This window comes from Athene noctua, chromosome 23, assembly GCF_965140245.1.
Source record: "Athene noctua chromosome 23, bAthNoc1.hap1.1, whole genome shotgun sequence".
Taxonomy (NCBI): domain Eukaryota; kingdom Metazoa; phylum Chordata; class Aves; order Strigiformes; family Strigidae; genus Athene; species Athene noctua.
This window is the reverse complement of record NC_134059.1, coordinates 2,611,303-2,636,345: the sequence shown is the minus strand read 5'-3', so window position 1 is coordinate 2,636,345 and position 25,043 is coordinate 2,611,303. Positions and strand designations below refer to the sequence as shown.

General features: G+C 46.8%; 1 protein-coding gene across 7 annotated transcripts in view; it reads left to right on the top strand.

The window, feature by feature from the left end:
- Positions 1 to 6,987: 6,987 nt before the first annotated feature.
- Positions 6,988 to 25,043, top strand: part of PPP1R12B (protein phosphatase 1 regulatory subunit 12B) — a 126,805-nt gene continuing 108,749 nt past the window's right edge. For all 7 annotated transcript variants that reach the window (XM_074925755.1, XM_074925753.1, XM_074925758.1 and 4 more), the window contains exon 1: positions 6,988 to 7,361. In XM_074925755.1, coding sequence (XP_074781856.1) covers positions 7,074 to 7,361 — 288 coding nt within the window. In that variant the 5' untranslated portion in view covers positions 6,988 to 7,073. The remainder of the gene's footprint in view (positions 7,362 to 25,043) is intronic.

The window sequence follows — 25,043 nt, the reverse complement described above, 5'->3', positions numbered from 1 at the left end:
GCGAGGGAACAGCTGTGGCAGGGACGGTGGGAAAATTCTTCCAGCACAGCTGGATGGCAGCTGGATGGCAGGTCACAGAGCTGCGAAGGGAGGGCTCAGGGCAGTGAAAAGGTCAAAGCGCTACAGTTGCTGTGTAACCTCGGAGGCTACAGGAGCAGAGGTCCTGCCTCCACCTCCCTGACATCCCACTGACCCTGCCGTACCCTCGCACCACATACAATGTCCTCTGTGCCCTAACGTCCCACGACCAGCCTACAGGGAGTGTGCCACAGGGCTACAAATGTGGCTGCTGGGCTACAAAGCTGTTATTTCCATTTTTTCCCTGTGTGTTTCTATGCCAGGGCAACACAGGAGCCCGAGAAGGCCCAGAACCTTATAAAAACCATGCTGAGGCTCCAGGTAACGCTGTTTCCACCATGAAAAGCCAAGGGCAGTCCACGTGCAAGCCCTGTAGTGTGACACAGCACCTAACTGTCTGTCAGACACTGATGGCTGCTGCATGCTCAGACCCCCAGGCAGGACTCTGCAGTCCCAGTTTGTGTCTGGACATTCCCTTATGAGCTCGTCCCTGCCTGATTCTCACCTTGCTGGGGTACAAACTCCCACTGTCCATCCCCCTGGCAAACGCCCACTTGGATCTGCAGGCACTCCTCCTCTGCCCGTGGCTGTAACAGGAGAGCAGGACACACTCCCCAGTCCTCAGCAAACCCCACACAGGGAACAGGAACAAGGTGGCACTAGACAGAGAAAGGATCTTCCCTTTCTCAGGCTTTTTTTTGGTGTCCTGGAAGATTCAAAGAAGAGTCAGTCCATAAATGCTCCATCACCTGGACTTGGAGGCCAGCAAAAGGCAGCCCCTTCCAGGAAAAGCTCCACAGGGAGGTCTGGGAGGGGAAGCCAGGAGAAAGGCACAGTTTTGCTGGTGTCTGTAGCTGTTTTCCACCCTGAGCCTCTGCCCCGGGTGACCCTGAGGCATCTGTGCTCCATGAGGATCTTTCAGCCCTCATCAGTAGGTGAGGATGGAGAGAAGCTGGATGTTCCAGTGCTCCCAATTGCTGTGTCCATGGACAGAATTGTCAAGCCAGGCCAAGATGCAGTTAGCAAAAGCTTCTATGTAATTTCTCTTGCCTCGGCTGGCCTTTTTCTACTTGAAAAATGCAAGTAGGCATTAAAGAAAAAAGGCAGCTGGCACTCAGAGGCTGTCTACTGCTCTCTGGGGCTCATGGGACCCCTCTCACTTATGCTCCTCTCCTGAGCCCCAGCGGCTCCTAGGGCAGGCAGCCTGTGTGCAGGAGCGCTGAGGAGCCCAGGCTGCTCCGGCTGCTGGGAGTGCATTGCTGAAACTGGAAGGAAGGGAGGAGGGCTGGGAGGGTAGCGGCAGGGAGGTGCTTCCTTTGGACCTAGAAAACTTTGGCATTAGATTCGACAGTAATTTTGCCCTTAACTCTGGATAAGAAATTCCTGGTGCTGAACCAAGGCCTGGAACACAGGAAGGGGTCATGCTGCTCACATCCTGTGTGCAGGGCAGGCTTTTGTCACAGAGAACCAGGATGCCTTTTGTCTTGCAAGTGGGAGAGGAGCCACTCTGCCATGCCGTGTGTGCACAGCAGGCACAAATGGCCAGCGCTTGCTGGGGGAACCAGCCCCTGACCAAGCATGGACAGCAGAGCAGAGGTGACCTGAAGGACCCAGTCTTGCTGGGCATGGCCCATCCAACAGCTCAGAGCACAGCAGGTCACCTCATCAGCTGGTGACATTAGGAATGGGTGGCATAAGGAACATATTAACCGGTGTTCAGGGCCCCGCTGAAGGGAACGCGTGAGTCTTAGTTAATGGGGTATAGCCATATTACTGAGTGGGGCATTACCAGTTGCCACGATGCACATTGGCACCCTCTGAAGAGGACGGTGACACGAGCCCCTTGACATCACCCACTGCAGTTGGCCATTATGGCCACAGACCCTCCACAGGGTTCCCCGAGACCTTGCAGAGTGTTAGAGACATACCCCAGGGCTGCCATCGCCACAGCATTCAGGGATGAGCAGCCTTTCCCCTGGAGGTTGGGAAACCTCTGCCAGATGACTCAGGCTGTGTCTAACACAGGGCACTTGAGATGGTGCTGTAAATGCCAGCCTCCAGCAGACTTAGAGGGACCTGCCCCCACCAGTTGGCTTCCCACAGGTCTGAGGCAGGGGCTGTCAGGTTTCAGAGGCTCCCACACCCCTTTTCTCCAGAGGAGGTGGAGTGGGTGTATTAAAAGCTGACTGACAGCTTCAGAAAAGGGCCTTGCATGCCAAAATTCATAGAATCATAGAACACCCGCTTGGAAGGGACCTCAGGGAATCCAACCTTTCTGGCAGAAGCACACTCTAGACAAGATGGCCCAGCACCTTGTCCAGATGAATCTTAAAAGTGTCCAGTGTTGCGGAATCCATCACTTCCCACCACTAGGGAGATTATTCCAGTGGCTGATTGTTTTCACTGTAAATCATTTTCCTCCTGTGTCCAATCAGAATCTCCCCAGGAATAACTTGTACCCATCACCCTCATCTTTTCCATGTAACTCCTTGTAAAAAGGGAGTCTCCATCTTCTTTGTAGCCACCCTTTAAACTGGAGCACGGTGATAAGGTCTCCCCTAAGCCTTCTCTTCTCAGGCTGAACAAAGCCAATTCTCTCAGCCTTCCGTCTTAAGCCTTCCCTCTCAGGCTTCACAGGATCACAGAATCGTCTTGGTTGGAAAAGACCTTGAAGATCACCCAGTTCAACCATTAACATAACAATGATAGTTCCCAACTCCCCCAGATCCCTCAGCGCTGGCTCAGCCCGACTCTTCAACCCCTCCAGGGATCCCGGGGACTCCCCCCCTGCCCTGGGCAGCCCATTCCAACGCCCAACAGCCCCTTCTGCACAGAAATCCTTCCTCAGAGCCAGCCTGACCCTGCCCTGGGCAGCTTGAGGCCATTCCCTCGGGGCCTGGCGCTGGGGCCTTGGCTCCAGAGACTCATCCCCCCTCTCTGCCCCCTCCTGGCAGGGAGTTGCAGAGGGCCAGGAGGTCTCCCCTCAGCCTCCTCTTCTCCAGACTGAACCCCCCCAGTTCCCCCAGCCGCTCCCCAGCAGACCTGTGCTCCAGACCCTGCCCCAGCTCCGTTGCCCTTCTCTGGCCACGCTCGAGTCATTCAATGGCCTTTTTGGGGTGAGGGGCCCAAAACTGAACCCACTCAGCGAGGGGCGGCCTCACCAGTGCCCAGCACAGGGCTCAGATCCCTTCCCTGTCCCTGCTGGCCACGCCAGTGCTGACACAAGCCAGGACTTCCCAGTCCCCTGATCATCTCTGTAGCTTCCCAGTCCCTTGATCATGTTTGTGGCTTCCCAGTTCCCTGATCACCTTTGTGGCCCTCCTCTGGACCCTCTCCAGCCTGGCCACATCTCTTCTGGAGAGCGGGGACCAGTTCAGGGTCCACTGCTGCAAACTCCAGCTCTGGGCTTTGCTCTGAGTATTTGCTCTGGAGGGGGCTGGAGGAGGAGACCAGGCTTGTGAAGTACATAACCCCATCCGCAGGGAGTGAGCGCGGCCCAGGCCTGTCCCCTCCCTGGCACGGATGGTGGGATGCTGTGCCATCTGACAGAGGGACACTCTAATCTTTTGGGGGATGTTGAGGATCCAAAATTTGCCACATCTCACCCACCAGTGTCTTCCCCACCCGGCCGCTGTGCCTCTCTCGGACTGTGCGCCACAGGACTGGCTTCGGCTGCCCATTCCCCTCCGCTTGCCGCAGCCTCCCCATCTCCCCAGCAGCACCCGGCAGGCTCAGGGGTGCAGGAGAGCAAAAGTTTTCGGTTTAGGGCCCCGGCTGCGGGGGCCGGGACGGCGGCGGAGCGGTGCCGTGGGTCCCCACGCCATCTAGTGTTGCACCGGCAGCGCGACGTGGAGTGGGAAAGGCTGCGGGACTCCCCCTGCTCCTCATGTTTCCCAGCTTCCCGAGCCAGGTCAGTGGGCTAACTGGGAGTTTGACCCGCTCCAGTTTTTATTTCCAAAAAGACTGAAGCACCTGCTCAGTTTCTCACAGGGTAATCTGCACACGAGGGGTCCCACACGGGTGGGCGCATGGGAATGGTCACACCAAGGGGTTAAGCGAAACAGTGTCCTGGGTTGGCAGCAGAGGGGCCAAAAGGAGTGCCCAAAACCAATCAAAGCATCAAAAATACTGTCAAGGGCTTGAAACAAACCCGGTTGTATTCATGGGATAATGTCAGGGCCATCAAAAGCTTCAGAGCAGGGTTCACAGGCTGTCCCATTCCTGCGTGGATCTACCACAGCTCTCACCCCTGGTGGTGTAAAATTATTCTTCAGTGAACATAAAGGGACGAAAGAGTTTTCATTTTTTTTTAACTTCAGACAAACACGCTGCTGGCAGAGGTAAGAAGAACAAAGCTAGACCCTTCCAGAAAGTAATGTCATTTTACAAATAGAGCTTTGTAATAGAGTGGTTAAAAAAAATTCAGAGAGAGACTGAAAAGAAGGAAACTGGTACTTAAAGACATTAGCTGCTGGGAGCACACAGGCATGGTTTTTACTGGGAGATGTATTGCTGAGCCATGTGTTCTCATGTTGATCATTTTGGGAAGAGACCTGGAATAACAAATTTTTGTTCAGAAACACACTGCTGAGATAGAAGGAAGGCCAGAGCTGGACTGAATTTGAAGGAATAAAACACAGGAAAGCAGAGGTGTCTGAGATTACAGAAGGATGGCAAGAAGCTTGTAGTCACAGACAACAGCCTCCTAGCCATTTTTTTTTTTTTTTTTTTTTTGTCTGGGGATATATTCTGTTATCAAGAGAAGTCAGATCTGCAACGGGGCTGCCATCCTTCTGGCTGCGATTGCTACAGAGTGAAGGTTGTTTGCAGAAAGCTCATGACAGCCGACGTTTCCAGGAAGGCACCAGACTGACCCACCGGCCTGCAGAGGGGTTCCCACGGGCCGGGGACACACGCAAACCTGTGGGTGTGCAAAGCAGCTCTGCACCCCAGAAGTTTGAGAATCACTGTTTGTGTGATTTACAGCCAGTTCTCATGAGATTTGGCTGTGCAGGACTTCTCGGCATCCAGAAGCTTAGTCAGATGTCCAGGAATCCTAGACAAATGTAGAAAACTCTCCAAATATGCCTGGGTAAAATTCCTGTCAGGAAAATAAAAGGCATGTTTTAAAAACATAAATGGTTGATAACCTCAATCCAGAAGTTTTCACAAAGCGTGGGGTGGTCTTGTCAGCTGCAGGGGGAAATGGGATGGCCTCCAGCCCTGTTATCACCTGGCAGATAGGGAAGGCGCTCACAAACCCGCAAACGTGGCCGTGCCCATCACTCTGTGCAAGAGCTAAGGCTCACATTAGCCTGGCGTGCAGCCAGAAGTAATTAAATTCTTGAAGCAATAGATGCAAAGTTAAGGAGCTCCAGGCCCGGTGCAGCATGGATCCAGCACGCTTGTCATCACGAATAACCGATCCCACTGGAAAGAATGCACCATGAAGCATGGGAAGGTGATAGCTGGTCACGCTGAGCATGACCCAGTGCGCAGCCCGTCTCTTGCAGGCGCCAGGAGCGTGTGCTGAGGGATCCCAGCCTCCAGCAACCCGCAGCCTTTCTCAGCCGAGGACGGCAGCTTTGTATTTATGACTCTTGATTGATTTACTGCCATTAATTTCTCCTGTTGCTTTTAAAACCACCTCAACAGCTCGCATCCTTACTGCCCTGCTGCCAGGAGGTTCACGCCAAGCCCTTTTCCTTGTTGCTCTTCTTCTATAACAGTAACTCCTAACTCCAGTTTTGCGATTTTAGACTGCTAATGAACCATGATCTGCAGTCCTATGAATATTTAATAGTGCTTAATGTGACCCTTAAGTCTGTTCATTAGTGGTTCCTAATAACTAGCATGCTGGGGATATCAGATAGATACATTGTACCCCTAGTTCCTGGGATTTTCCCTGGAACTCTGTTGAAAACTGCTGGGTTTTTGTTCAGACTAATGAGCAAATGCCATCTGGTCTGGGGGATTTGCCACTGATCATTTAGCGGTGTGCTCATTCTGCAATTCCTCTAACGAACAATTTGAAGGAAATCCTCTGTCTGGCAGCTTGATACGACAAAATAACCCGAAGAAGACGGGCAGCCCCTCCACTTAGGATGAAAACCGGGCTCAGCTGCCTCCAAGAGCGAGGGATCCTCAGCCCCTTCACAGAGCAGAGCCAGGCGGGCACCGCAGGGTGCTGAGCCGGACGCTCCAGCCACGAGAGGGGGCTCAGAGAAGGCGCAACGAAGCCAACCCAAACAATCTCCGAAAACGTTCGCGTTTGGTCCGGCTACAGCGGGCAGAGATGGGAGGGAGCAGCCTGCGGGCCCGCACATCGCCTCCATACGCGGGCGGCTGCAGGACGGGGACCCGCTGGGCCCGGCGGCCGCAAGCCCGGGGCGGGGGGCTGCGTCCCCTCAGGCCGCTGCCCCTCGCTCGCAGCTCCCGCCTTCGCCTGGGGGCGGCCGGGCTCCGGGTTTAACTACGGGGGAAACGGGAAAGCGCCCCTTTGGAAGCTCAGCATCCTCCTGGCCGCCTCACCGGCAGCGGCGCGGGCCGGAGGCGCAGCCGGACCTGCCGGCGTTGGCCCAGGTCCAGCCATTTCTTCTGGTTCATCCACTTCTCCCCAGCCGCCCCGTCAGCACAGACCCCGGGCCGCCGCGGCGGGCAGGCAGGGCACGGCCGGGCGGGAGCGGGCTCCGGGGCAGGGCGCGGCCATGGCGGGCGGCGGGGCGGGGCCAGCCCGCGCGCGGGGGCCGCTGGGAGCTGTAGTCCGGGTCGCGCCCAGGTGCGGCCGCCGCGGGGGCCGCCGGGAGCCGTGTCCGCCCGCGGGGGCAGGTGCGGCGCCGCCCGCGGGAACTACATGTCCCGGGATGCCGCGGGGCGCGGGCGGCGCGGGCGCGGCGGCGGCGGCGGGGGCGTAGCGAAGATGGCGGCGGGGGCGCTGCGCCCCGCTCCCGGCTGAGGCAGCGGCGCGCTCCCTGCGCCTCAGTGCGGCGGCGGCGATGTCGGAGCCGGAGCACCTGGGCGGGAAGCGGGCCGAGTCGGCGCGGCTGCGGCGGGCCGAGCAGCTGCGGCGCTGGAAGGGCTCCCTGACGGAGCAGGAGCCGGTGGCGGCGGGGGGCGGCCGGGGCCGGCACCGCGGCGCCGGGGGGTCCCGCGTCCGCTTCGAGGAGGGCGCCGTTTTCCTGGCCGCCTGCTCCAGCGGGGACACGGAGGAGGTGAAGCGCCTCCTGGGCCGCGGCGCCCGCATCAACACCACCAACGTGGACGGGCTGACAGCCCTGCACCAGGTACCGGCAGCCCGGGCTCGGGGCGGCGGGGAGCTGGGCCCGGCGGCGGAGCGGGGGGGGGCGGCGGCCCGGCAGTCCCTTCCCTTCGCCTGCCGCCGAGCGAGGCTTCCCCCGCGCCCCCACAGAGGCTCCCGCAGCCGGGGGAGGGGGGACACGGGCTCGCTCTGCCCTCGCCTCCTCAGCCCCGGAGCGAGGGGGGACGAGGATTTCAGACGCTTCCCCTGCTGCTGGCGGAGGGGGAGGGCAGAGCGGTACCTGCGGCACCAGCAGTGGGATGTTTATAAACAAAGCGATGACAGAAAGCTTTGATCTGAGCCTCCTCCTGCATATTTAGCGTGCGTCTGAAGCAGAGACCTACTTTGGAGGGGAGCGTGGTAGCATATTCCAGTCGAGCAGCTTGATGTACCGAGTTCTCACAGGGATATTAAGTAGCTTAATTAGCAAAATAAAGCGTTGGGCTGGCAGAGCCTCGAGCCTGACTAGGTGGCCAATTTATTAGTTTTTGGAAAACTTTGTGCTTGGGGTCTGCTGAAGCAGCAGCAGTTCTACGAAAATTTCCAGGGGGGGTTGGTTTTTGCAAGGTCAGAAGCGTCTCGTCAGCTTCTGTGTTTGTGTTCTATCGGAGTTGCCTTGAAACTCCCCAAACTGCTCTTTGGCAGCCTTTGCAGAGACCAGAGTGCCTGCATCTCAGATAAGCAACGTAGATTCTATTAATATTCATCTAAATATACTGAAGATCATCCAAAAGTGATTGCAGAAGTTAGCTTCAGCATGGTAAAGCCTTGCCTGTCTAGAAACATGTGCTGTGTTTCATCTGTAGCTTTTGCTGTCGTTGTGTAAATGAACAGGAATGTAAGGGAGCATGTGAAATTGCTACCCTTTAATACTGGGAAACCTGTTGCTATCTAAGACTGATTGAGAATTTAGCAGGGCATGTGAAAGCGTCCCAGATTGTTGCATCTGGTCAGTGAAATGAATCTGATTTGAATCTGGGCCAGCCTCAGGAAGAAAATTTTCTAAACTCGAGATCTTGTAGATTAAGCATGTAGTGTAGCGACGGGACCGGGAAAAGAAGCACAGTCCAGGAATAACATCTGGAAATAATGTGTTTGTAAAGAATAATGCTTTAATAGCACAAATAGCAGGACAGTAATTGAGTTGATTAGGCTTTTGTCTGTGCTGGGCTGGTATTATTGAACTGAAGCATTTGGGACATTTAAAAGCTCGGTTCACAGGCTCGCTTGCTCATGGCTGTCAGTGAACAACGGGCAGTGATACTTATTCATTTTGTTCTGGAGTTCCAAAAATAAGTTATGAAGCAAAGAGCACAGGCGCTTACGGACCATCAGGTTGAATTAAGACTTCAGCTGGCAAAGCAGTGAACTTTGTAATAACTCAGCTTTTTTTTTTTAATAGCAAATAAGTTACACTGCTGAAGTAATCTCCAATAGAACATGCATACATTTCTTATCTGATAAATAATTGCATGGACACTAGTAAGAGCCAGTTACTGAAAAAGTGGTTATTGAAAGCATTTTGACAAGCAAGAAGGCTGAACCTAAGGTGGAGTGAAGTATGGTAGAGTTGGGATGACTTCCTGAGGGCTTTCCACCCAGGATTGATTATGATCTCTTCAGAAGTATCCGGGTATCTTGCTGATGTACGTAATGTGATGCTTGGCCAAAAGCATAACGGGAAATGCATTACCCTCATCAGACAATGGGTGGTTATTTCTGCAAGGTCAAACTTCTTGAATATATGACAGGCCATATATTGACAAGCAGGGTGCAGATATAATTCTGTATATGTAAAGAATTGTGTCTTAGGAGCTAAGTGTTGGGTAACATTGAGCAGTAACACCTAGGGCTTGTTACTTGGAAGAGCTTTTAGATGAGTAGTCAAGCAGATGCTAGCTGTACAAGCAAGTCTCTTACATGAAATGTTTCCTCAGAAACTTTACAGGAAGGGAGGCTGACCTTACTTTGAATTTAATAAAAGCTTTGTTCCAATATCCTGCTGATGTATTAGCATTTTCTCATCTGCATATCTCGGACAACACCGAAGAGTGCTGAGTGCTGATATGTTCTTGCACACCCAAATGGAACAAATACTGATTTGTCAGAGTTTCATTGTACGTCTTGAATCTGTAAATCTGTATCAGGTGAAAGTGTTTATTATCGTGGTTGAAGAGGTTGTTCTGATGAACATCATGCCCAAAATATGTTTGTTTTCATATTACTTGGGAAATGGGACTGTCTGTGATGAAGTGTTAGGTGAGGCCGAGTTAGGTTGAGTGTCAAGTGCTGGTTGACAAATGAAATGAAGGTAGTACATGTGAGGGGTTTTTAAATAACTTCTCTTAGTATTAGCCACATAACATTGTGAGTGTAGGGCAGATGGTAGTGACTGTCTGCTCTTGTTTAATACTTGTAAAACCAAACAGCCATGCAGTGAGGTAGGAAATCCTACACCTTGAAAAGAGTTTGCTTTGCTGAAGGAAAGATTGGGTAAAATTTTTTTCTTTGGCTAAATAATACTAATCTAGATTCGCTCTGTCCAAGCAAATGTCTTTTTAGGTAATGGAAAGTTTAACAAAGTCAGTTGACTTAGTTTATCAGAGTAGACATCTGCTTCAACAAAATCTAAGACCCATCTTACAAATTTGGTTAGTTTGTTTGAAGTGGCCCCAAATGTTGCATGGCATTCAACAAAGGTAAAGTTACACTTTCTTTAGTATCTGGGCCACTATGACTAAGAGCCATTGTGTACTTGCTGGGTGAGAAGCTGTCTTTGCTATTTATATCTATGAATCTGTATTTTGAAAGTAACCTTCTAAAAGACAAGTGGTGTTTCTGAGCCTCCAGCTTGTGTCGTCCTCCTCTTTGGAGGGATCAGGTGCAGCATAAAGCTACACCACAGGCTAGGGTCTGTCATCTGTATCGTGGCTTCACTTCTACACATATCTTTACCTCAATGCCTGCAAATTGCTTCTGGATGAACATCAACCCCATATTTTCAGTGATTAACTAAATTAATTGAATATAGTATATTTTTGGCAATGGCCTTGTGTCTAATGCAGAATGGAAAGGGAGATACTAGCTCAATGTGAGTGAACATTTAGAAATCATCAAGAAAATGGCCACTAGTAGGTGAACCAAACTATCGGTCGCAGCTGAACTTCTGTGTTTGCAGATGGTGAGAAGTGGGCATGAAATGCTCTCTCTTCCTCCTGAGCGACAGATGGAACCAAAGAGTGAACTTTTATGAAAATTGAGTCTTAAGGGAAAAAAATTCTGATGCTTCTAGTTGGGAAGGCATTTCCAAATGTAATAGGCAATGCTTGTTTGTCTTTAATAACGGACTGGTTCACGAACAACGACAACAGAAAACATTGATTATCCCTCGTCTGCCCTTTGATTTACCTGCCGTTTCTCTTCCTGTTCTATGGAGAAGTGAGTTGCTCATGAAATAACTCCGGAGTTTGTCATTTACATTACTCTTAAAGTAGCTTGGCACTTGCTTTTGGCTTATTTTCAGGTGCTGGGCACCTGTGGTGATTCAGAAGCTGCTTCATGAGGAGTCAGGTACTTTGCACAGTGGAAGCTGTGACCTCTTTGGCAGTCCCAGTTTAAGTTATTCCTGCTTCTGAGCAGTAAAACTGCGGACATGCTGTAATTGCTCTTCAGAGCTTTATAAAGCAGCATCCATGTCAAACTAAGGCTGGTCAGTTTTTGGTTGCTGCTCAGCAAATTTGGCCCTTTACTCGCTTCCAAATGTTGTGTGCAGTCATAGCAAAGCAGAAGGCAGCAGAATTTTTGGACAGTCCAAAAACCAAAGCCAGGATTAACACATTACAAACCACCCTCCCTAACCGCAGCAGTCTGGAGACTGTTGGAAGAACCATCAAGGTGCTAACACCAGAACAAAATCTAGGAGACTGAGGGGAGGAAAGAGAGGGATCCAATGTGAATTGATGTTTTTTTCTAGCTAGGACATGACTCCTAGAGAGCACGGAGCAAAGGGTTGGAACTGCAGTAGTGGCTGAAGCAGCCCGAGTTTGTTTTACAGGATAACTGAGATAGGTCCAACAGTCGTTACCCACACAGAGTGCTCTCATATGGCATCAGCTACTAGGAGAAGTTTCTTAATCACCAAAAGGTAAAAGCTAGTTTGTGTCTTGATATGTGAGTATCCAACACAGTGTACAGTAACATGAAATATCTTGAATGAAGTATGCAGGTACGACATGCACATATGTTTGGGACATCACAGCTGTACTTTAAGGTAGTTTAGCATCTGACCTTTTAATGGGTGATGATAGTGTCATACATCAGGCTGCATTTTTTTAAGACTGGGTGGCTGCATTGTCTAAAAATACATTAATCCTAGGAAGAGAAGGTTATCTAGGGAGAGTCATATACCTTTTCCACCGCACTCTGCGAAGTTTCTTTCCAAAGGTATGCTTCTGCCAATGAAAATAGAAGTAGCAAGATGTTTGCACTGTATTTAACGCTGCTCATCAAACTGAAATATGACACTGTTAAAAATAGGGTTTATCACTAGGGTAAGTGAAATATTTTTTTGTGTTTCACTTATAAATGGAAATAAAATAGTATATACTCAATAAGGTGAGAAAGCATGGAAACTACCTACAATACACTAGGAATTTATTGGACAAAGCTAGTTAAAATCTGAAGTGCGGTTTTGCCAACCTAATGCTTTTATTTTCTTGCTTTTGTCTTACTTGGTCCCTTTTTTGGCTTGATGTTTTGTCCCTGTGGGTTAGTTCAATTGTCTGTCCCTTGCATCTCTATTACAAAACAGTCTCCTAAGTGGGCAGAATTAACTCTAGACTAAACAAACTAACCTTGAACTGGAATGAGTTAGAGCCTTGGAGAAGTGCTGATCCTTGCAGCAGTTGGAGGAAGTCTTCATTTGTTCTGGTGAGGGGCAGTTTCTCCACTGGTTAGTTTGGCCTCTGGAAACTGAAGCCAACCACAGCATTCCCTCAGCTACTGGATGCTGGAAGGAAACCTACTCTGTTTTAGTAAGTAGATGGATATTTGTGATTGGAAATGTGCATCTTCATCGTTTCCTTCCTCAGCCTCTGTTTATCTAGTGATTAGATGAGTCGAGCTCTGTTGCTCCCCATAAACAAGCAAGTGAACTGATGGGATTTTCAGCTACAGCTTTCTGTATGGCAGCAGCCAAAAGTGATGACCCTGGTCCTTAGTGCTGTCTGTGGAAAAGTTCTCATCTCTGCAGCAGTGCTGCTGTGCAGTCCAGAGCTCTGGCCCCACCTGGAAACATCCTTTGGGGAGCGAAGGTGTTTTAGGAAAACCTTGTTGCACTTAATATATGCTGAAAGCTCTCTGACCTTTGCAAATAAAATTCTCAGGCCTGCATTAGAGATGGAGACAAGTCTTTCATGCTGCATACTTGTCTGAATCAACATTGTTTGATAAGATTGAAAGCCAGCTCAGCAAAAAATGCAGGAGTGAGCAATGAATGCAGTGCCTGGAACGGTCGCTCTTCCGGAGCGGTGTCTTGCAGCTCCTGTTGGCATGGCTGCAACCTGCTGAAGCATTAAAGGCAACGTTTGTGAGCACAACTCTCAGCTGTAACCTAGATGAAACTACCATCATCCTGGTATTATTTTTGCAATTTATAATGCCTCTTGCTTATTTTAACTGTGTGTGGTAGGGGCTGGGAGCTGTTTCTATTACAGACAGGTTTAGAGACTTAGAATTCAGATTAGGTACTATGGGGCTTGTGAGACATCTTAAGTGCTGTGTGTTGTAATATACTGAGATAATAACTGACTAATACTAAAATATAAGACTTTTGAGTTGGTATGCTAGGTCTCAATTGAGGATTATTATATACCATAAGTCAAAAAGGCCTGTCACACTGTGCATATTAGAACAGTCTTTTTAAGAAGGTTTGGAGAGGGGAGTATTATGTAAGTGGTTGTATAAATGGAGATTTTTTTTTTTTATTTCTACCTTTTGAATACAAATGAGGACAGAGGGAACATTAAGTACTCTGAAATGTCTGCTCTGCTTTTTAAAAAATGGTATTTGTGCACAGGGCTCAGATAAAAAAATGAATGAAAACCCCTGACCCTGTCAGGGGAATAGCAGCCCCCACCTTCCAGTTGCAAGCTCTCTAAATGAGTGAACTGTTTGACCTAGTGATAATGGTATGGCCCCAGTGTGGTGAAGGTGCCCAGTATAAATCCTGGGATCTGAGTCTGCAGTTTATTTTCAGCTGTCCTTCTGAAGGGAAGTGCAACAGCTGTCCCTGCAATCTCCTTTATTGGGCTGCAGCAAACTGATCTGCATGGGCATGAAAGGTGCAGCTCACAGGAGGAGGTGTTCAGTATACCTTAGCAGGAAAATTTCAGTTTATAAGAATTTTGAGGGAACACTTTGGGGGGGGATTTAGGTGCTTATTTTTATGGGGCTCACTTCAGCAGGAAGGGATTTAAGAACAACTTTGTGTTGAGTGTAATCCATACAGGCCTGTGCAGAGAAACATTTCAAGCTGCTGTCAACCTGAAAATGGAGGGTGATGTGATCTGCCTGCTCTGGTGGAACTTTTCAAAGCATGACTGTGTGGTGGAGCTCCAACCTGCACAGCTTTATAGGTGCCAAATTTTAGTTCCTTCACTCCAGAGATGCATCTCTTACTGGGGTGGAACAGGACCGTTCTTAAATACTTAATTCTTAAAATAAGTTTTCCAGTGGAAATTTGCTTTTCTAGATTCCCAGCCTAGTGGGAATGATATCCTGCACTGCTGACAGCTGAATCCTGAGAGTCAAGCCTCCTTTTTTCTCATCAAGCTGGTGACAATCATGAACATCAAAATTCTTGATTCAGACGCCTACACAGTTTCTCATGACAGCATTCATTCGTAATAATTACAATGTACCGTACTTACAAATGACTAGTATTTTAGAAAATCAATCTGTGTGCACTCTTGTTAAATATTTTCATGTTAAATTTTCGAAAGATCAGTCTCCTTCCAGCTTTAAGCGCTCAGCTTAAATATAGTCTTTGTTCATCTGAAAATAACTGAAAATCCACTCTTTAAGAGTAAATTATGTGAATTTTTTTAATGCTGTTTTTTTCTTAGTAGCTTGTTTCCTGTAGCTGAAAAAAAAAATAAATAGGAGAGTCTTAACTTCTAAGTCTCACTAGTAATGTTTCCATAATACAATAAGCTGACCTTGCGGAGGGACGCAAGCGCTTTCAGCGTTGCTTTTCCAGCATTCAGCCTTGCTCATAAATCTTCGTGAAATGTACAGAATGCAGAATGACCACCTGCCATTAGCCTTTTATGTGTCACTGCCTTTTCAGGGTAAAACTAAACCTGGCCCCTCTCTGATACTCTGAGCCGGAGCATTGATTTGCCACAGTGATTGCTCACCATCCATTTCTGGAATCTGTCTGAAGCCACCTCCTATTTATAATTTGTCATTCCTCACCGTCTTAGACACTTAATGTGGCTTTGTTACAAAGCTTTATGCTTTTTTACATCTGAAATCATGTGATACCTACAACTTGTAGTAGTAGGTCTTGTCTAAATGCAACTGCTGGTTTAGCAAGAGGTGACTCTAATAATGGTTTAGTGAACTGATGAAACTTTGTGTGTGGGCTCTGCTGGCCTAACCTGGCTTATGTCTGTTTAGTTTGGACCTGTAAATATAATACCCTAACCCAAACGGATGTACACCAGCTTGAAGCTGGTAGGGCCCGCACACGGAACTGCACCAAATGAACCATACTGGGTTTTGTGCTTGAATTGATGCATCCTGGAGTACTGCTGCAGTGGGTTTGTCCTGAAGTTAAAGTATGAAGCAGGGTTTCTCTTCCTGTTCCAGGACTTTAATTCATATGAAAAGCCAGCCTTACCCAAACCAATTACTAATTATGGATTGGTCTTGAGTGACAACTTGATACTTCGTGAGAGACATGTTAATAGGGATTTCTCCTTCGGAAGATTGCTGGGGCAGGTGAACTCTGACCCAGCAGGCTGTGAGTAATGGGGCTTGCTTTAATTGTTTTGGTATAGCCAGGACACTGCTCTGAGTTACATCATCAACAGAGACCCTGCCTCTGCCAACAGCAATCATCAGAATATTTACCTTAAACACTGTTGTGGTTTTGGAGAGTGAAATGTTTTAAATTTTTATCTAACAAGCCGTTTTTCTACCGCATTTGCTCTCTGGTCTCTGTAAGCGAGATGACACGCTCTCCAGTGCAGACAAGTTTGGTGTTTCTGTGGATAACAACCACATCTGAGCTAACTGGTTGCATTAGCACAGCCTACACCTGTCCAGGAAGAGCTGCCTATCCTGAGCCTGGGTAGGACTTCAACTGCACCTGCGACAGTCATACAAACACTACAAACTTGCCAAGTGTCTGATTTAATTTTTTTGAAGTGATGTGATCATGCCAGCAGAAGTTCCTGTGCTAGCAAGCCACGTGCCCTTGCTTGAGTCTTTTAATCAACATCACAAGTGATGTTCATACTGTTGGTATCATCTACATGTTGCATTAATATAACCCTTTCAGTTACCAAAAATTATTGCACTGGTAAAGATGCTTTCAAAGCAAAATGTACATGCAAAATGCCATGTCCTAGGCTATTACCACAACGTCTTCCTTTATTCATACAAGAAAGAGGTGGTTTTTAAGCAATCTGCGGCAAGTATTTCAAGCAGAATTATGAATACTGAGCTGAAATAGCGCTCTCTAGAGAAGGCTAGAAAGTGCTGCTGACTTACTTCTGAAGTAGGTAGCATATAGGTTAAACCTTCAAAGCTGGTTTCATCACTTGGTGTTGGCTTTCAATTCTTGTCTTGCTTCATGCTGCTTCACTAGGTTCTTAGGAAGCTGACTGAATCATGCCAGGTTCCAGCCAGCTCAATTTACTGTGTGCTGGTATTCCCTTCAGTCTTATTAGCTTTTAGGAGAATCCGTCTACCATGGACAAGCTTTAAAAGGTAGGAATTGTGTTCAAAATTACTGTTTCAAAGACTTTTGAGAAGCAGAAAGTCAATGTTGTATGTCAGTCTTTTCCAGACTGTTACACTGATAGTCCATAAAAGTAGTTATCTTGACTGCCTCTCACCTGCTCTGTGTCCCCGAGAACCTGGTAGGTCTTTTTCTGCAGTGTTGCTTTACAGCCAGTTGCCTCAGTCCATGTTGTTGCAAGGAGTTATTCAGTCCTAGGGCCAGGGCCTTCCTTTTGCCTTGGTTGACCTTCACAAGCTCCCTGTCAGGCCACTTCTCCAGACTGTAGGTCCCTCTAAGAAGGATCTCCTGTCCCAGCCACACCAACCAGTTTGATACCATCTGCAAACTTATTGAGAGTGCTCTCTGTCCCGTAACTGGTGTCAATCAGGTTTGTTAACAAAGACATTGAATTATATTGGCCCCAGTATTAACCCTGAGGGATGGCACTGGTAATCAGCTGCCAGCTGGACTTTGTACAGCTGATCACCTTTTGAGCCTGACATTCTAGACAGTTTTCCATCACCTTATTGTCTGCTTCTGTAGTCCAGCTCTCACCAATCTGCCTGTTAAGAAATACTGTCAGAGATGGTGTCAAAGGTGTACCACGCTCACCCTCCCATCATCCACCCAGCCTGCTTCTCATTGTGGAGGGCAATCAAGTTAGGCAGGATTTGCCAGTGGTAAATCCATGCTGGCTGTTCCCAGTCACCACCACCTCCTGCACGTGGCTGGAAACAGCTATTGGGAAGATTTACTAGGACTAAGTTGGGACTGACAGGCCTGTAGTTCCCTGGATCCTTCTTACATGATGGGTGGTGTTTGCATATCATCAGGATCCTCCCTTTGTCACCATGACCTTTGAAAGATGGCAGTGACTTTGCAGTGACATCAGCCAGTTTTGTCCTCAGCCGAGTCTGCATCCTGCCTGGCCCCTAAAGTCATCCATGGACATTCCTTCCTCTTTATTCCTGGGTTGGGACTCTGGTGCTGTGCAGTGGAGCTAACAGGACCAGTCTGCTTTTCCTGGGAACTGTCCTTAGTCCGTTCGTTCTCGCATGTGTGCCCGTCTTGTCATACCAGCCTCCTCAGCTGCAGCGCTTCTGTAGTTGTGGGCCTGCGTGAAACTCCAGTCTCACTTGCCTGTAGCTCTTTTCAGTGACTGTCAGACAGTCCTGTGTACAGCAAACTAAACATTTCTAGGGGGCTTTCCTCGGTGTTTTCCTGATTTCCTTATTTCCCTGTTTTTCTGGTGGTTTGTTTTTTGGTTTGTTTTTTTTTTTTTCTTCTAAAAAATTTAAGTTTTAAGGTGAGGTTCCTGCCGGGAGGGAAATAGGAGGGGTTCTTTCTAGTTGACTTGTCTCTTAACTCCTTCAGAGTTCAGTCTTGCAGGAACATAGCTAGTGAGCAATTGCTGTTGTCTCATACCTGTGATGCCTTCCCTACTTTTTGGTGCAAACTTGCACGATGACTTAACCAATGATTCAAAACGGCTTATCTGTCAGCACCAGTTCAGTTTTAAGGCATGTCATGACCTCTTTTCTTCAGGAGTAGTCACGCAATAAGAAGTACTGCCAGGTATATCTCCCAAGGGAGATGATAACTGGGGATTTCTGTTTCTTGCTACCACTTTGGTAAATGTTTCTTAACCATCTTGCGGTACAGACATCGGTGGCTCTTAAGGCTAAGAGTATTCTCTTATCTTTCTTGGCTGCCTTAATTTTATGAATGGACGTAGTAATTGTCTTCCAGTTGCTGAAGAACGCTTCTTGCTGCTCCCGTGTACAGAATGGCTGACACTGTAGGAAATGCTGTCAAACAAGCTGAACCCTCATTTTTGGCTTGAGTTCACTTTAGTGGAGCCCTCTTCACTTTCAGTCCAGCTACTGGTTTAATCGCTGCTGCGCTTCAGATATTATAATAACCGTTGCTCAGTGCCATCTGAGCATGGAAAGGGGTGCAGGAGGCGCTAGGGTATGGATTGGGCTCTGGAGGGGGGTGAGTAGCTGTAGCTGTTGTAGGCAGCTGGTGAGTGATGGCTGCGTGGTTTCTGTGGATCGACTGCAAGAATGAGCAGCTATAAATCAGCAGGGCTTAGCTTGTGTCCTTGCAAAAAGCATGTCTTGGGGTCCAGCTCTGCTTAACCTTAGCACCCATACAGACTTGTGACAAGTCAGACAGGGCTTTGGGGCCCTGTATGATCAGCCTGTGCCTGGCAAAAGGATGCTATCCTGGGGAGCTGGGTTTAAGAAGCAGCTTTGAGTGTCAAACCTTTGTGCAGGCAAAGCAACTGCTCCTGCCAGCAGGTGAGGGAACCTGTCTGGTAGGTAGGACTAAGCAGCTCCCGAGATTTGTAGACCAGCCTTTCTGCAAGCAGGGCAGTGAGGGCAGAGCAAGTTTTGACCGCTTAAGTCCCTCTCTTGGACTAAGCTGAGTAGCCTCTGGCTGGAAGGAGAAGGAACTGGTGAGGCAAATAACACTGTTCAACGGCTTCTTACTCTGTATTCCTTTTGATAGCCCTCGGTGGGATCTGACTGCTGTTTGGTTGCTGTTCCTGGGCAGTTCCACCGTGTTGGCTGCTCCTGTATCCCCTAGGTGTGTGTGCCATGCCGGGGTGGCCCAGATGCTGGACCAAACCCACTCCAGGGGTTTGGATTGCCCCGGAGCTATTGAGCTTGTCTCCAGTTCACGTGTCACCAACCCACTGCCATTTGCTTCCCAGACCTTCTGTCACTTAGTTTCAGTCTAATTAATTTTGGGGGGAAGCTGAAAGGCAGTGAGCCCCCTGCGGCTCCTCAGAGTCTGTGCTTTTGATCCAGGTACCATCCTCAGTGTGAGGTGAGCTGCACCTCAGATACTGGGTGTGTTAGCCAGCTGTGCAAAGGCTCAGGCCATGAGCCTTCCAACTTCCAGGTGGGATTATCTGCACCTCTCCTCCTGGAGTTTGCATCCCTTCCCTGTTCACATACATCTTCCACAGTCTTTCCTTGTATACTTGGAACTGGAAAGTGGAATATATTTGGAGAGTTGGGTGCATAAGCGTGAGTGTATTTGCTGCGGACAAATAGAACTTGGGAAAACTTCTGCATATTGTATCTATGGAACAGGGGGACTTTTAATAAAGAAAATTGAAAAGTGATGATTTAGTGGAATTTAAATCCTAATTATTTCAAAATTGAAAGAAAGATACATTGTTCATTGTGACATATCTTTTTTTATGGGGTGGCCTGTGTGCTTTCTCCTCTCAATCATAAATCACTGTAATAGATATATGCTGTATTCAGGGAGCACACAGTACCATGTTTTTTTTTCTGGGGAGTATTGGGAGACTCTGAGTCTTGGATACAACTCAACTGAATAGTTTCAGATGACAAATCTGTCCCAGTTTTGCCATTGTGGGCTGAACAGTTTTGTATTGCTTCTCAGCAATGCTGTGTCTGCATGCCTTCAGTCCTTCCTGTACAAAGATCTCTAAAAATAAAAATTCAGCTTTCTGAGCTTTACCAAACTGCAATATTGACAAAAGAGGTTCCAGAGGTGCTCAGCATCGGTTGGTATTTGTTCAGGAGGAACTGGCATATGAAGTCACTAGGCTATTGTCTGTTGTGTATAACATATCACTTAAACCAAACCAACGACTAGAGGACTATCCCTGCAGCAGGACCATGTCCTTGTCCAGGGAAGTGACAATTCTCCATGTGATGCAAGTTTGCAAAAAAGGGCTCCAAGAAGATCCTAGGAAATGATAACCCCAAAAGAGTCAACAAGCATATGGAGGGTAGAAATCTGGTTGAGGTGGTGTGTTTGGATTTCCAAAACGCTTTTGACAAGGTCTCTCTGTGGAAGCCTTAAGAAACAAAGCTGTTGTGAAGTAGGGAGAGATCTTATCATAGATTAATTACTGTCTGAAAGAGAGAAAACAAAGGCTAGGAATAAAAAATTAGTTTACAGGAGGAAGGGGAACTATCCTGTGCATCTCTCCCAGAGTCTGTGCTGCTCTGCATGCCCTTAATGTGAAATGGAAATGGGAATAAAGAGTGAGGTAACAGTTTGTGGATGTGCTGCATATTCAGGATAATAAAATGAAAGTTGGCAGTGAAGAGTTTCACAGTACTGGCTGATTTGTTGATAAAATGGCTGGCAAAATTTGGTCACTAAACGGGAAGTAATGTTTATAGGGAAACACTGGATTCCAGTCCAGCTGTTACAGGCTGGAAAAGGTTTTCTGGGGATTTAATGTGATAGCATGGAAGTACTGCAGTGGGTAAAAAAGAACATCAAACATTAGGAACTATTAAGAAAGGAATAAATAGAGTAGAAGTCATAAAGCCAACATAAATTCATGTTGTGCCCATCTGTAGATTAGTATGTGCGGTCCTCTTTCTGCCATCTCAAAAAAAACCTGTAGTCAGTAGAAAGATACAGGAAATATCAGCAAGGTGACCAATGTCATGGAGTGGTTTCTACACAAGGAAAGATCAAAACTGTCCATATTTTTCTGACTGGTGGAAAGCCACAAGCACAGATATGGTAGAGGTATCCAAAATTAATGTTAGATGGGATTAAGAACGTTTACTTTTTCCCACAAGAATTAAAGGACATCAGAATTTTAAAACAAATATTTTTTCATCCGGTGTAAAATTCAGCTGTGGAACTAATTGCTTTAGGATATAGTTCATGCTAAAAGCTTATATATGTTCAGAAACTGCTTGATAGGTATGAATTCTAACTCTGTAAATTAAGCTACAGATTGTCAGGCTCTAGGATGGTGTGGCAGGGAAATTCTTTCTATAATATAAAGAATAATTAAGGCATTATTTATTACAGATTGGAGTCAAAAAGAGAAAATAAGACAGGAAAGAATTAATAAGGCCAAATACCTTCTCAAATGCTAAAGCAATAGTTTTAAAATTAAAATCCAGCAATTTTTAGAAGGCTAAGTAGTACTGGATTGCATAAATGGTGGGAAATTATGCTTTATATTTAATAAGGCAATTTTATTGAATTGCTGCAGTGACATGAAGATTATATTTCATAGTGTCCTCTAAAGTGGAAGAAAGAATATGTATATATATGGGATATCACATTGCTAATCCACAAGTTTTTGAACTTTTTTCTACTCCTGGCTTGTAGTAGCCTGAATTAATATATCTGACTGAACACAGTATCTAGCTATTCTTGCAAAGGATGGATGTCATCTTTACTTCATGGTTTGCAGTAGCTTTTATTTTCTTTCTTGGGTGACTGACAAGCAGATTTTGACCTTTGCAGCCCTAAATGGTTTGTCTTTTAAATTGATATCACTTGAGTTATTCTGAACAAGCATTCCCTCACGCTGAAAAAGATAAGTGGTAAATTTGTCCGTCTCCTGATGAGAGACTTCAGGACCATGCCAACCTGTATGCCCGCAGAGCCAAGGTTTAAACTTCAGAGCATATTGCGTGAGTTATTTTTGATCCCTTATTAATAGCTGCTATAGAAGGAACCCTGTGCTTATGGCCAAATATTGTCTTATAGCTATTTCAAGTACTGGCTTGTTTTCAGTCTACAGCTCAGCTGGTCCACAAAATCCATTCTTTTCCATTTAGTTTAGGTACTGTTAATCTTTAAGAAAATTGTTCAACGTTGCAGAAAGTGGACAAGGAACAAAGAATTGATTGTAGTCATTGGGAGGGAATCCATGTGCTGACATTATGCCCAGCTTCCTGCAAATTGTGCTAGTGACTTAAAAATTCAAGCCCTGTCCAAAACAAGAACTGCTGCATTAGGGGAAAATAAGACATTTTAATGTGCTCTGGTTCCAGGGTTATCTTCTAAAATACAGTGTTGTGGTGATGAAAACCTCAGAATCTTGGAGATTCAGGGACACCGTTTTTCCCAAAGCTACCAGCTTTTTCTCTTTTTTTTTTTTTAAGTTTATTTGTTGCTATGGCCTGGTCTCAGTTACTCTAACCACTCACCCATTCTCCAGCCTAAGCTGCTTTCCTGATCCTTTGGCTTCTTTGAGCAGTGCTTTGATAGTTCTCCTTCGAAGTGTTGTATGATGCTGAAAGCTGCATCTCTTCCTCTACCATTTGTTTGTTTTTTTGTCACTTGCTCTTTCTCAGACCTGTCTGAGAAGGGCCACTCTGTGCTGTCTCAGTGGGGAGGGCAGTCTGCTGCAGTTGTAGTTACGGATGTGCGGCTCAAAGAGGTCATGGACCAGTCCTCTGCACTAAGGTGTATCAGAGCTTTTTCCAAAAGACAGTTAACTAATTCATGCCTAAACATCTTCACAAGGAGCTTGTCTGCACCTCCCCTGGAAGCTTGCGCCAGCTCCTGGCAGGCTGAGCAGTTAAGAAGCATTCTCAGTGTTTGACCCGATGCCGTTCTTCTAAATGAAACTGAATTTGTTTTCCCCTGGTTGCTTTCCCTTTCATAACAGCCTTCCTACTACTGGAAGACTCTGTTCTCCTCAAACTTTTTTTTCTTTTACTTAAATACAGTAAAGCTGTTTTTACTTAACATTTCCAACTAGTTGATGTCTTCTAAACTTGCAGTGAGCCTTGTTGTTCTCCTCTGGGCTTCTTAGGAGTATGTTGCTTTCAATTTGAATGTGATACTTAAGTGGAGATCTCTCCAGCCCAGGAATAATTTTCTTCAAAAGTTGTCTGTAATATATTCCAGAATGAGATTTGCTTTCTCCTTCAGCAGCACCCCACCCCATTCAGCCAATTACCCAAGTAGGGATGGAGATGAGGGGATGGTAAAGCAAAATTAGAAGTAATGGTATAAATCATTAATGCCATAACAATATATTTAGTAAATGTTGCTTTGAAAGGTTAAGACCCTAAGCAAGCAGCACGCTCCCTGCAGCGGGGGAGCTGTCGGAGCCAGCATGGTGTGGTGACTGTAGAGACTGAGACCTGGCGGGAGCGGAGTTGTCCTCACATGGATGAGGCCTGTGGCAGTGGTGTCCCGAGAAGGTATCTAGTGAGTGATCTGCTCTGATGCTGTGTCCTTTTTGTCCTTGTTTTGCTTTTAGATGCCTCCCAACTAAGTGTAGGACTTTTCCCACTTTGCTTTCGTTGTAAGGACATTTGTCAGGAATGCTGCGTTTGGGTTCTGGTCCCTGGAGCCCTCTACCTTCTCCACTTTGGTTTCATCTCACACCGGTAAAACGTGATCTCTGTTTCTACGTTTTTGTGTAATGGGAGGAACAGAGCTGGGCCTTGTTAGTCTGTGCTGATGAGACTTTCAGACGAGTGTTTACACAGGCTCAAGGTTTTGCAGTCTGTGCTGAATCCTGTGCTTTTCTACAGCCCGAGTCCCTGCTGGTACAGCTGCAGTGGGACGAGGTTACAGCAGAGCATGGAGCCAGTGGAGAGAGAGTATCCTGTTTTCCCCAAACCTTTTACAACTTGTTCTCTTCTTATCTTTCTGAATTCTTCTTTAGCCAGGTTTGTTGTTGTGGTTTTGGGTTTGTTGTTTTTTTTTTTTTCCCCAAAGCATTGTTTGTTTCTGTGGTGCCCTACAAATAGTATAAACTGTGTTTGTGATTCCACAGAAATCCATAAGAAATGCCTTTGTAAAATAGGGACGTTTGTTGTTGGGTTTTTTTTCCTCCATTTTTTAAAATTAAACTTTTCTAATTCACGTCTACCGCATCTTTTTTTAGTTGTGGAGACTAGAAATTCTTACCATACTGAAAATCTAGTGCACCATTTCATAGGAACCTAATGATATTTTCTGTTTTGTTTTGTTGCATTTCAAATAATTTTTAGAATTTGCTTTGATTTCTGAGCTTGGAGCTGGTATTTTCTGACAGCTATTTGCTATAATCCTAAGAGCTTTTTCCTGAATGGCAGTAATAAGCTCAGAGCCTTTCATTTCGTTGTATGACATTAGGTGTATCTTTTGCCTGTGATTCACTCTACAGTTATCTGCATTGAATTTCACCTGCCATTTTATCACCAGTTGCTCAGTATTATAAGATTCTTCTTCAGGTTTGTCCTTTTCTTTGCCCTCTTGAATAGTTTCATCAGCAGTCTTTATCACCTCACTAATCACTTCCTTTTCTAGATTGTTTATTTAATACATTTGGTGACACAGACGTCAGGAAAGGTTTCTGCAGAGATCTCCAGGAAGAAAATCTATCACATGTTCTTGTCTCCCCATCATGAAAATATGTTTAATTTTGCAAGGATCTTACTTCTTATCTGTGTAATTCAGTGTCTTTAGGAGCCTTGGTGAGAGGCCTGGAGGGGCCTTTAGGAAGTCTCTGTGGATTGTATCACCTGGAACTCCCTTGCCTTTGTGCTTATTTATCCTTCAAAGGACTCTAATAGCTCTCTGCTGTATGACTTCCATCTGTAAAAGCCTTGGTTGGTCTCTTCCAAAATATCACAATTTCCCATGCATCCGCTATTGTGTATTATACCATCCGCTAGTGTAAGCACCAGCAGCTTGGTTCTTTTTGGATTTGATCTCTCCCTTTCTCTGTTCCAGGAGTTTCCTCACTTCCCAGTGGCTCCTCCTTTCCATCTTCTCAGCCATACATTGGGACACTTGAAGCTTGTCCATTTGTCTGGTGCTACACGTAGCCGTGATGTGATTTCCAAGAGTGATACCCAAGAAGTACTACTGTCCTATTTTCTAACACAAGCCATTTTGCTTCTAGAG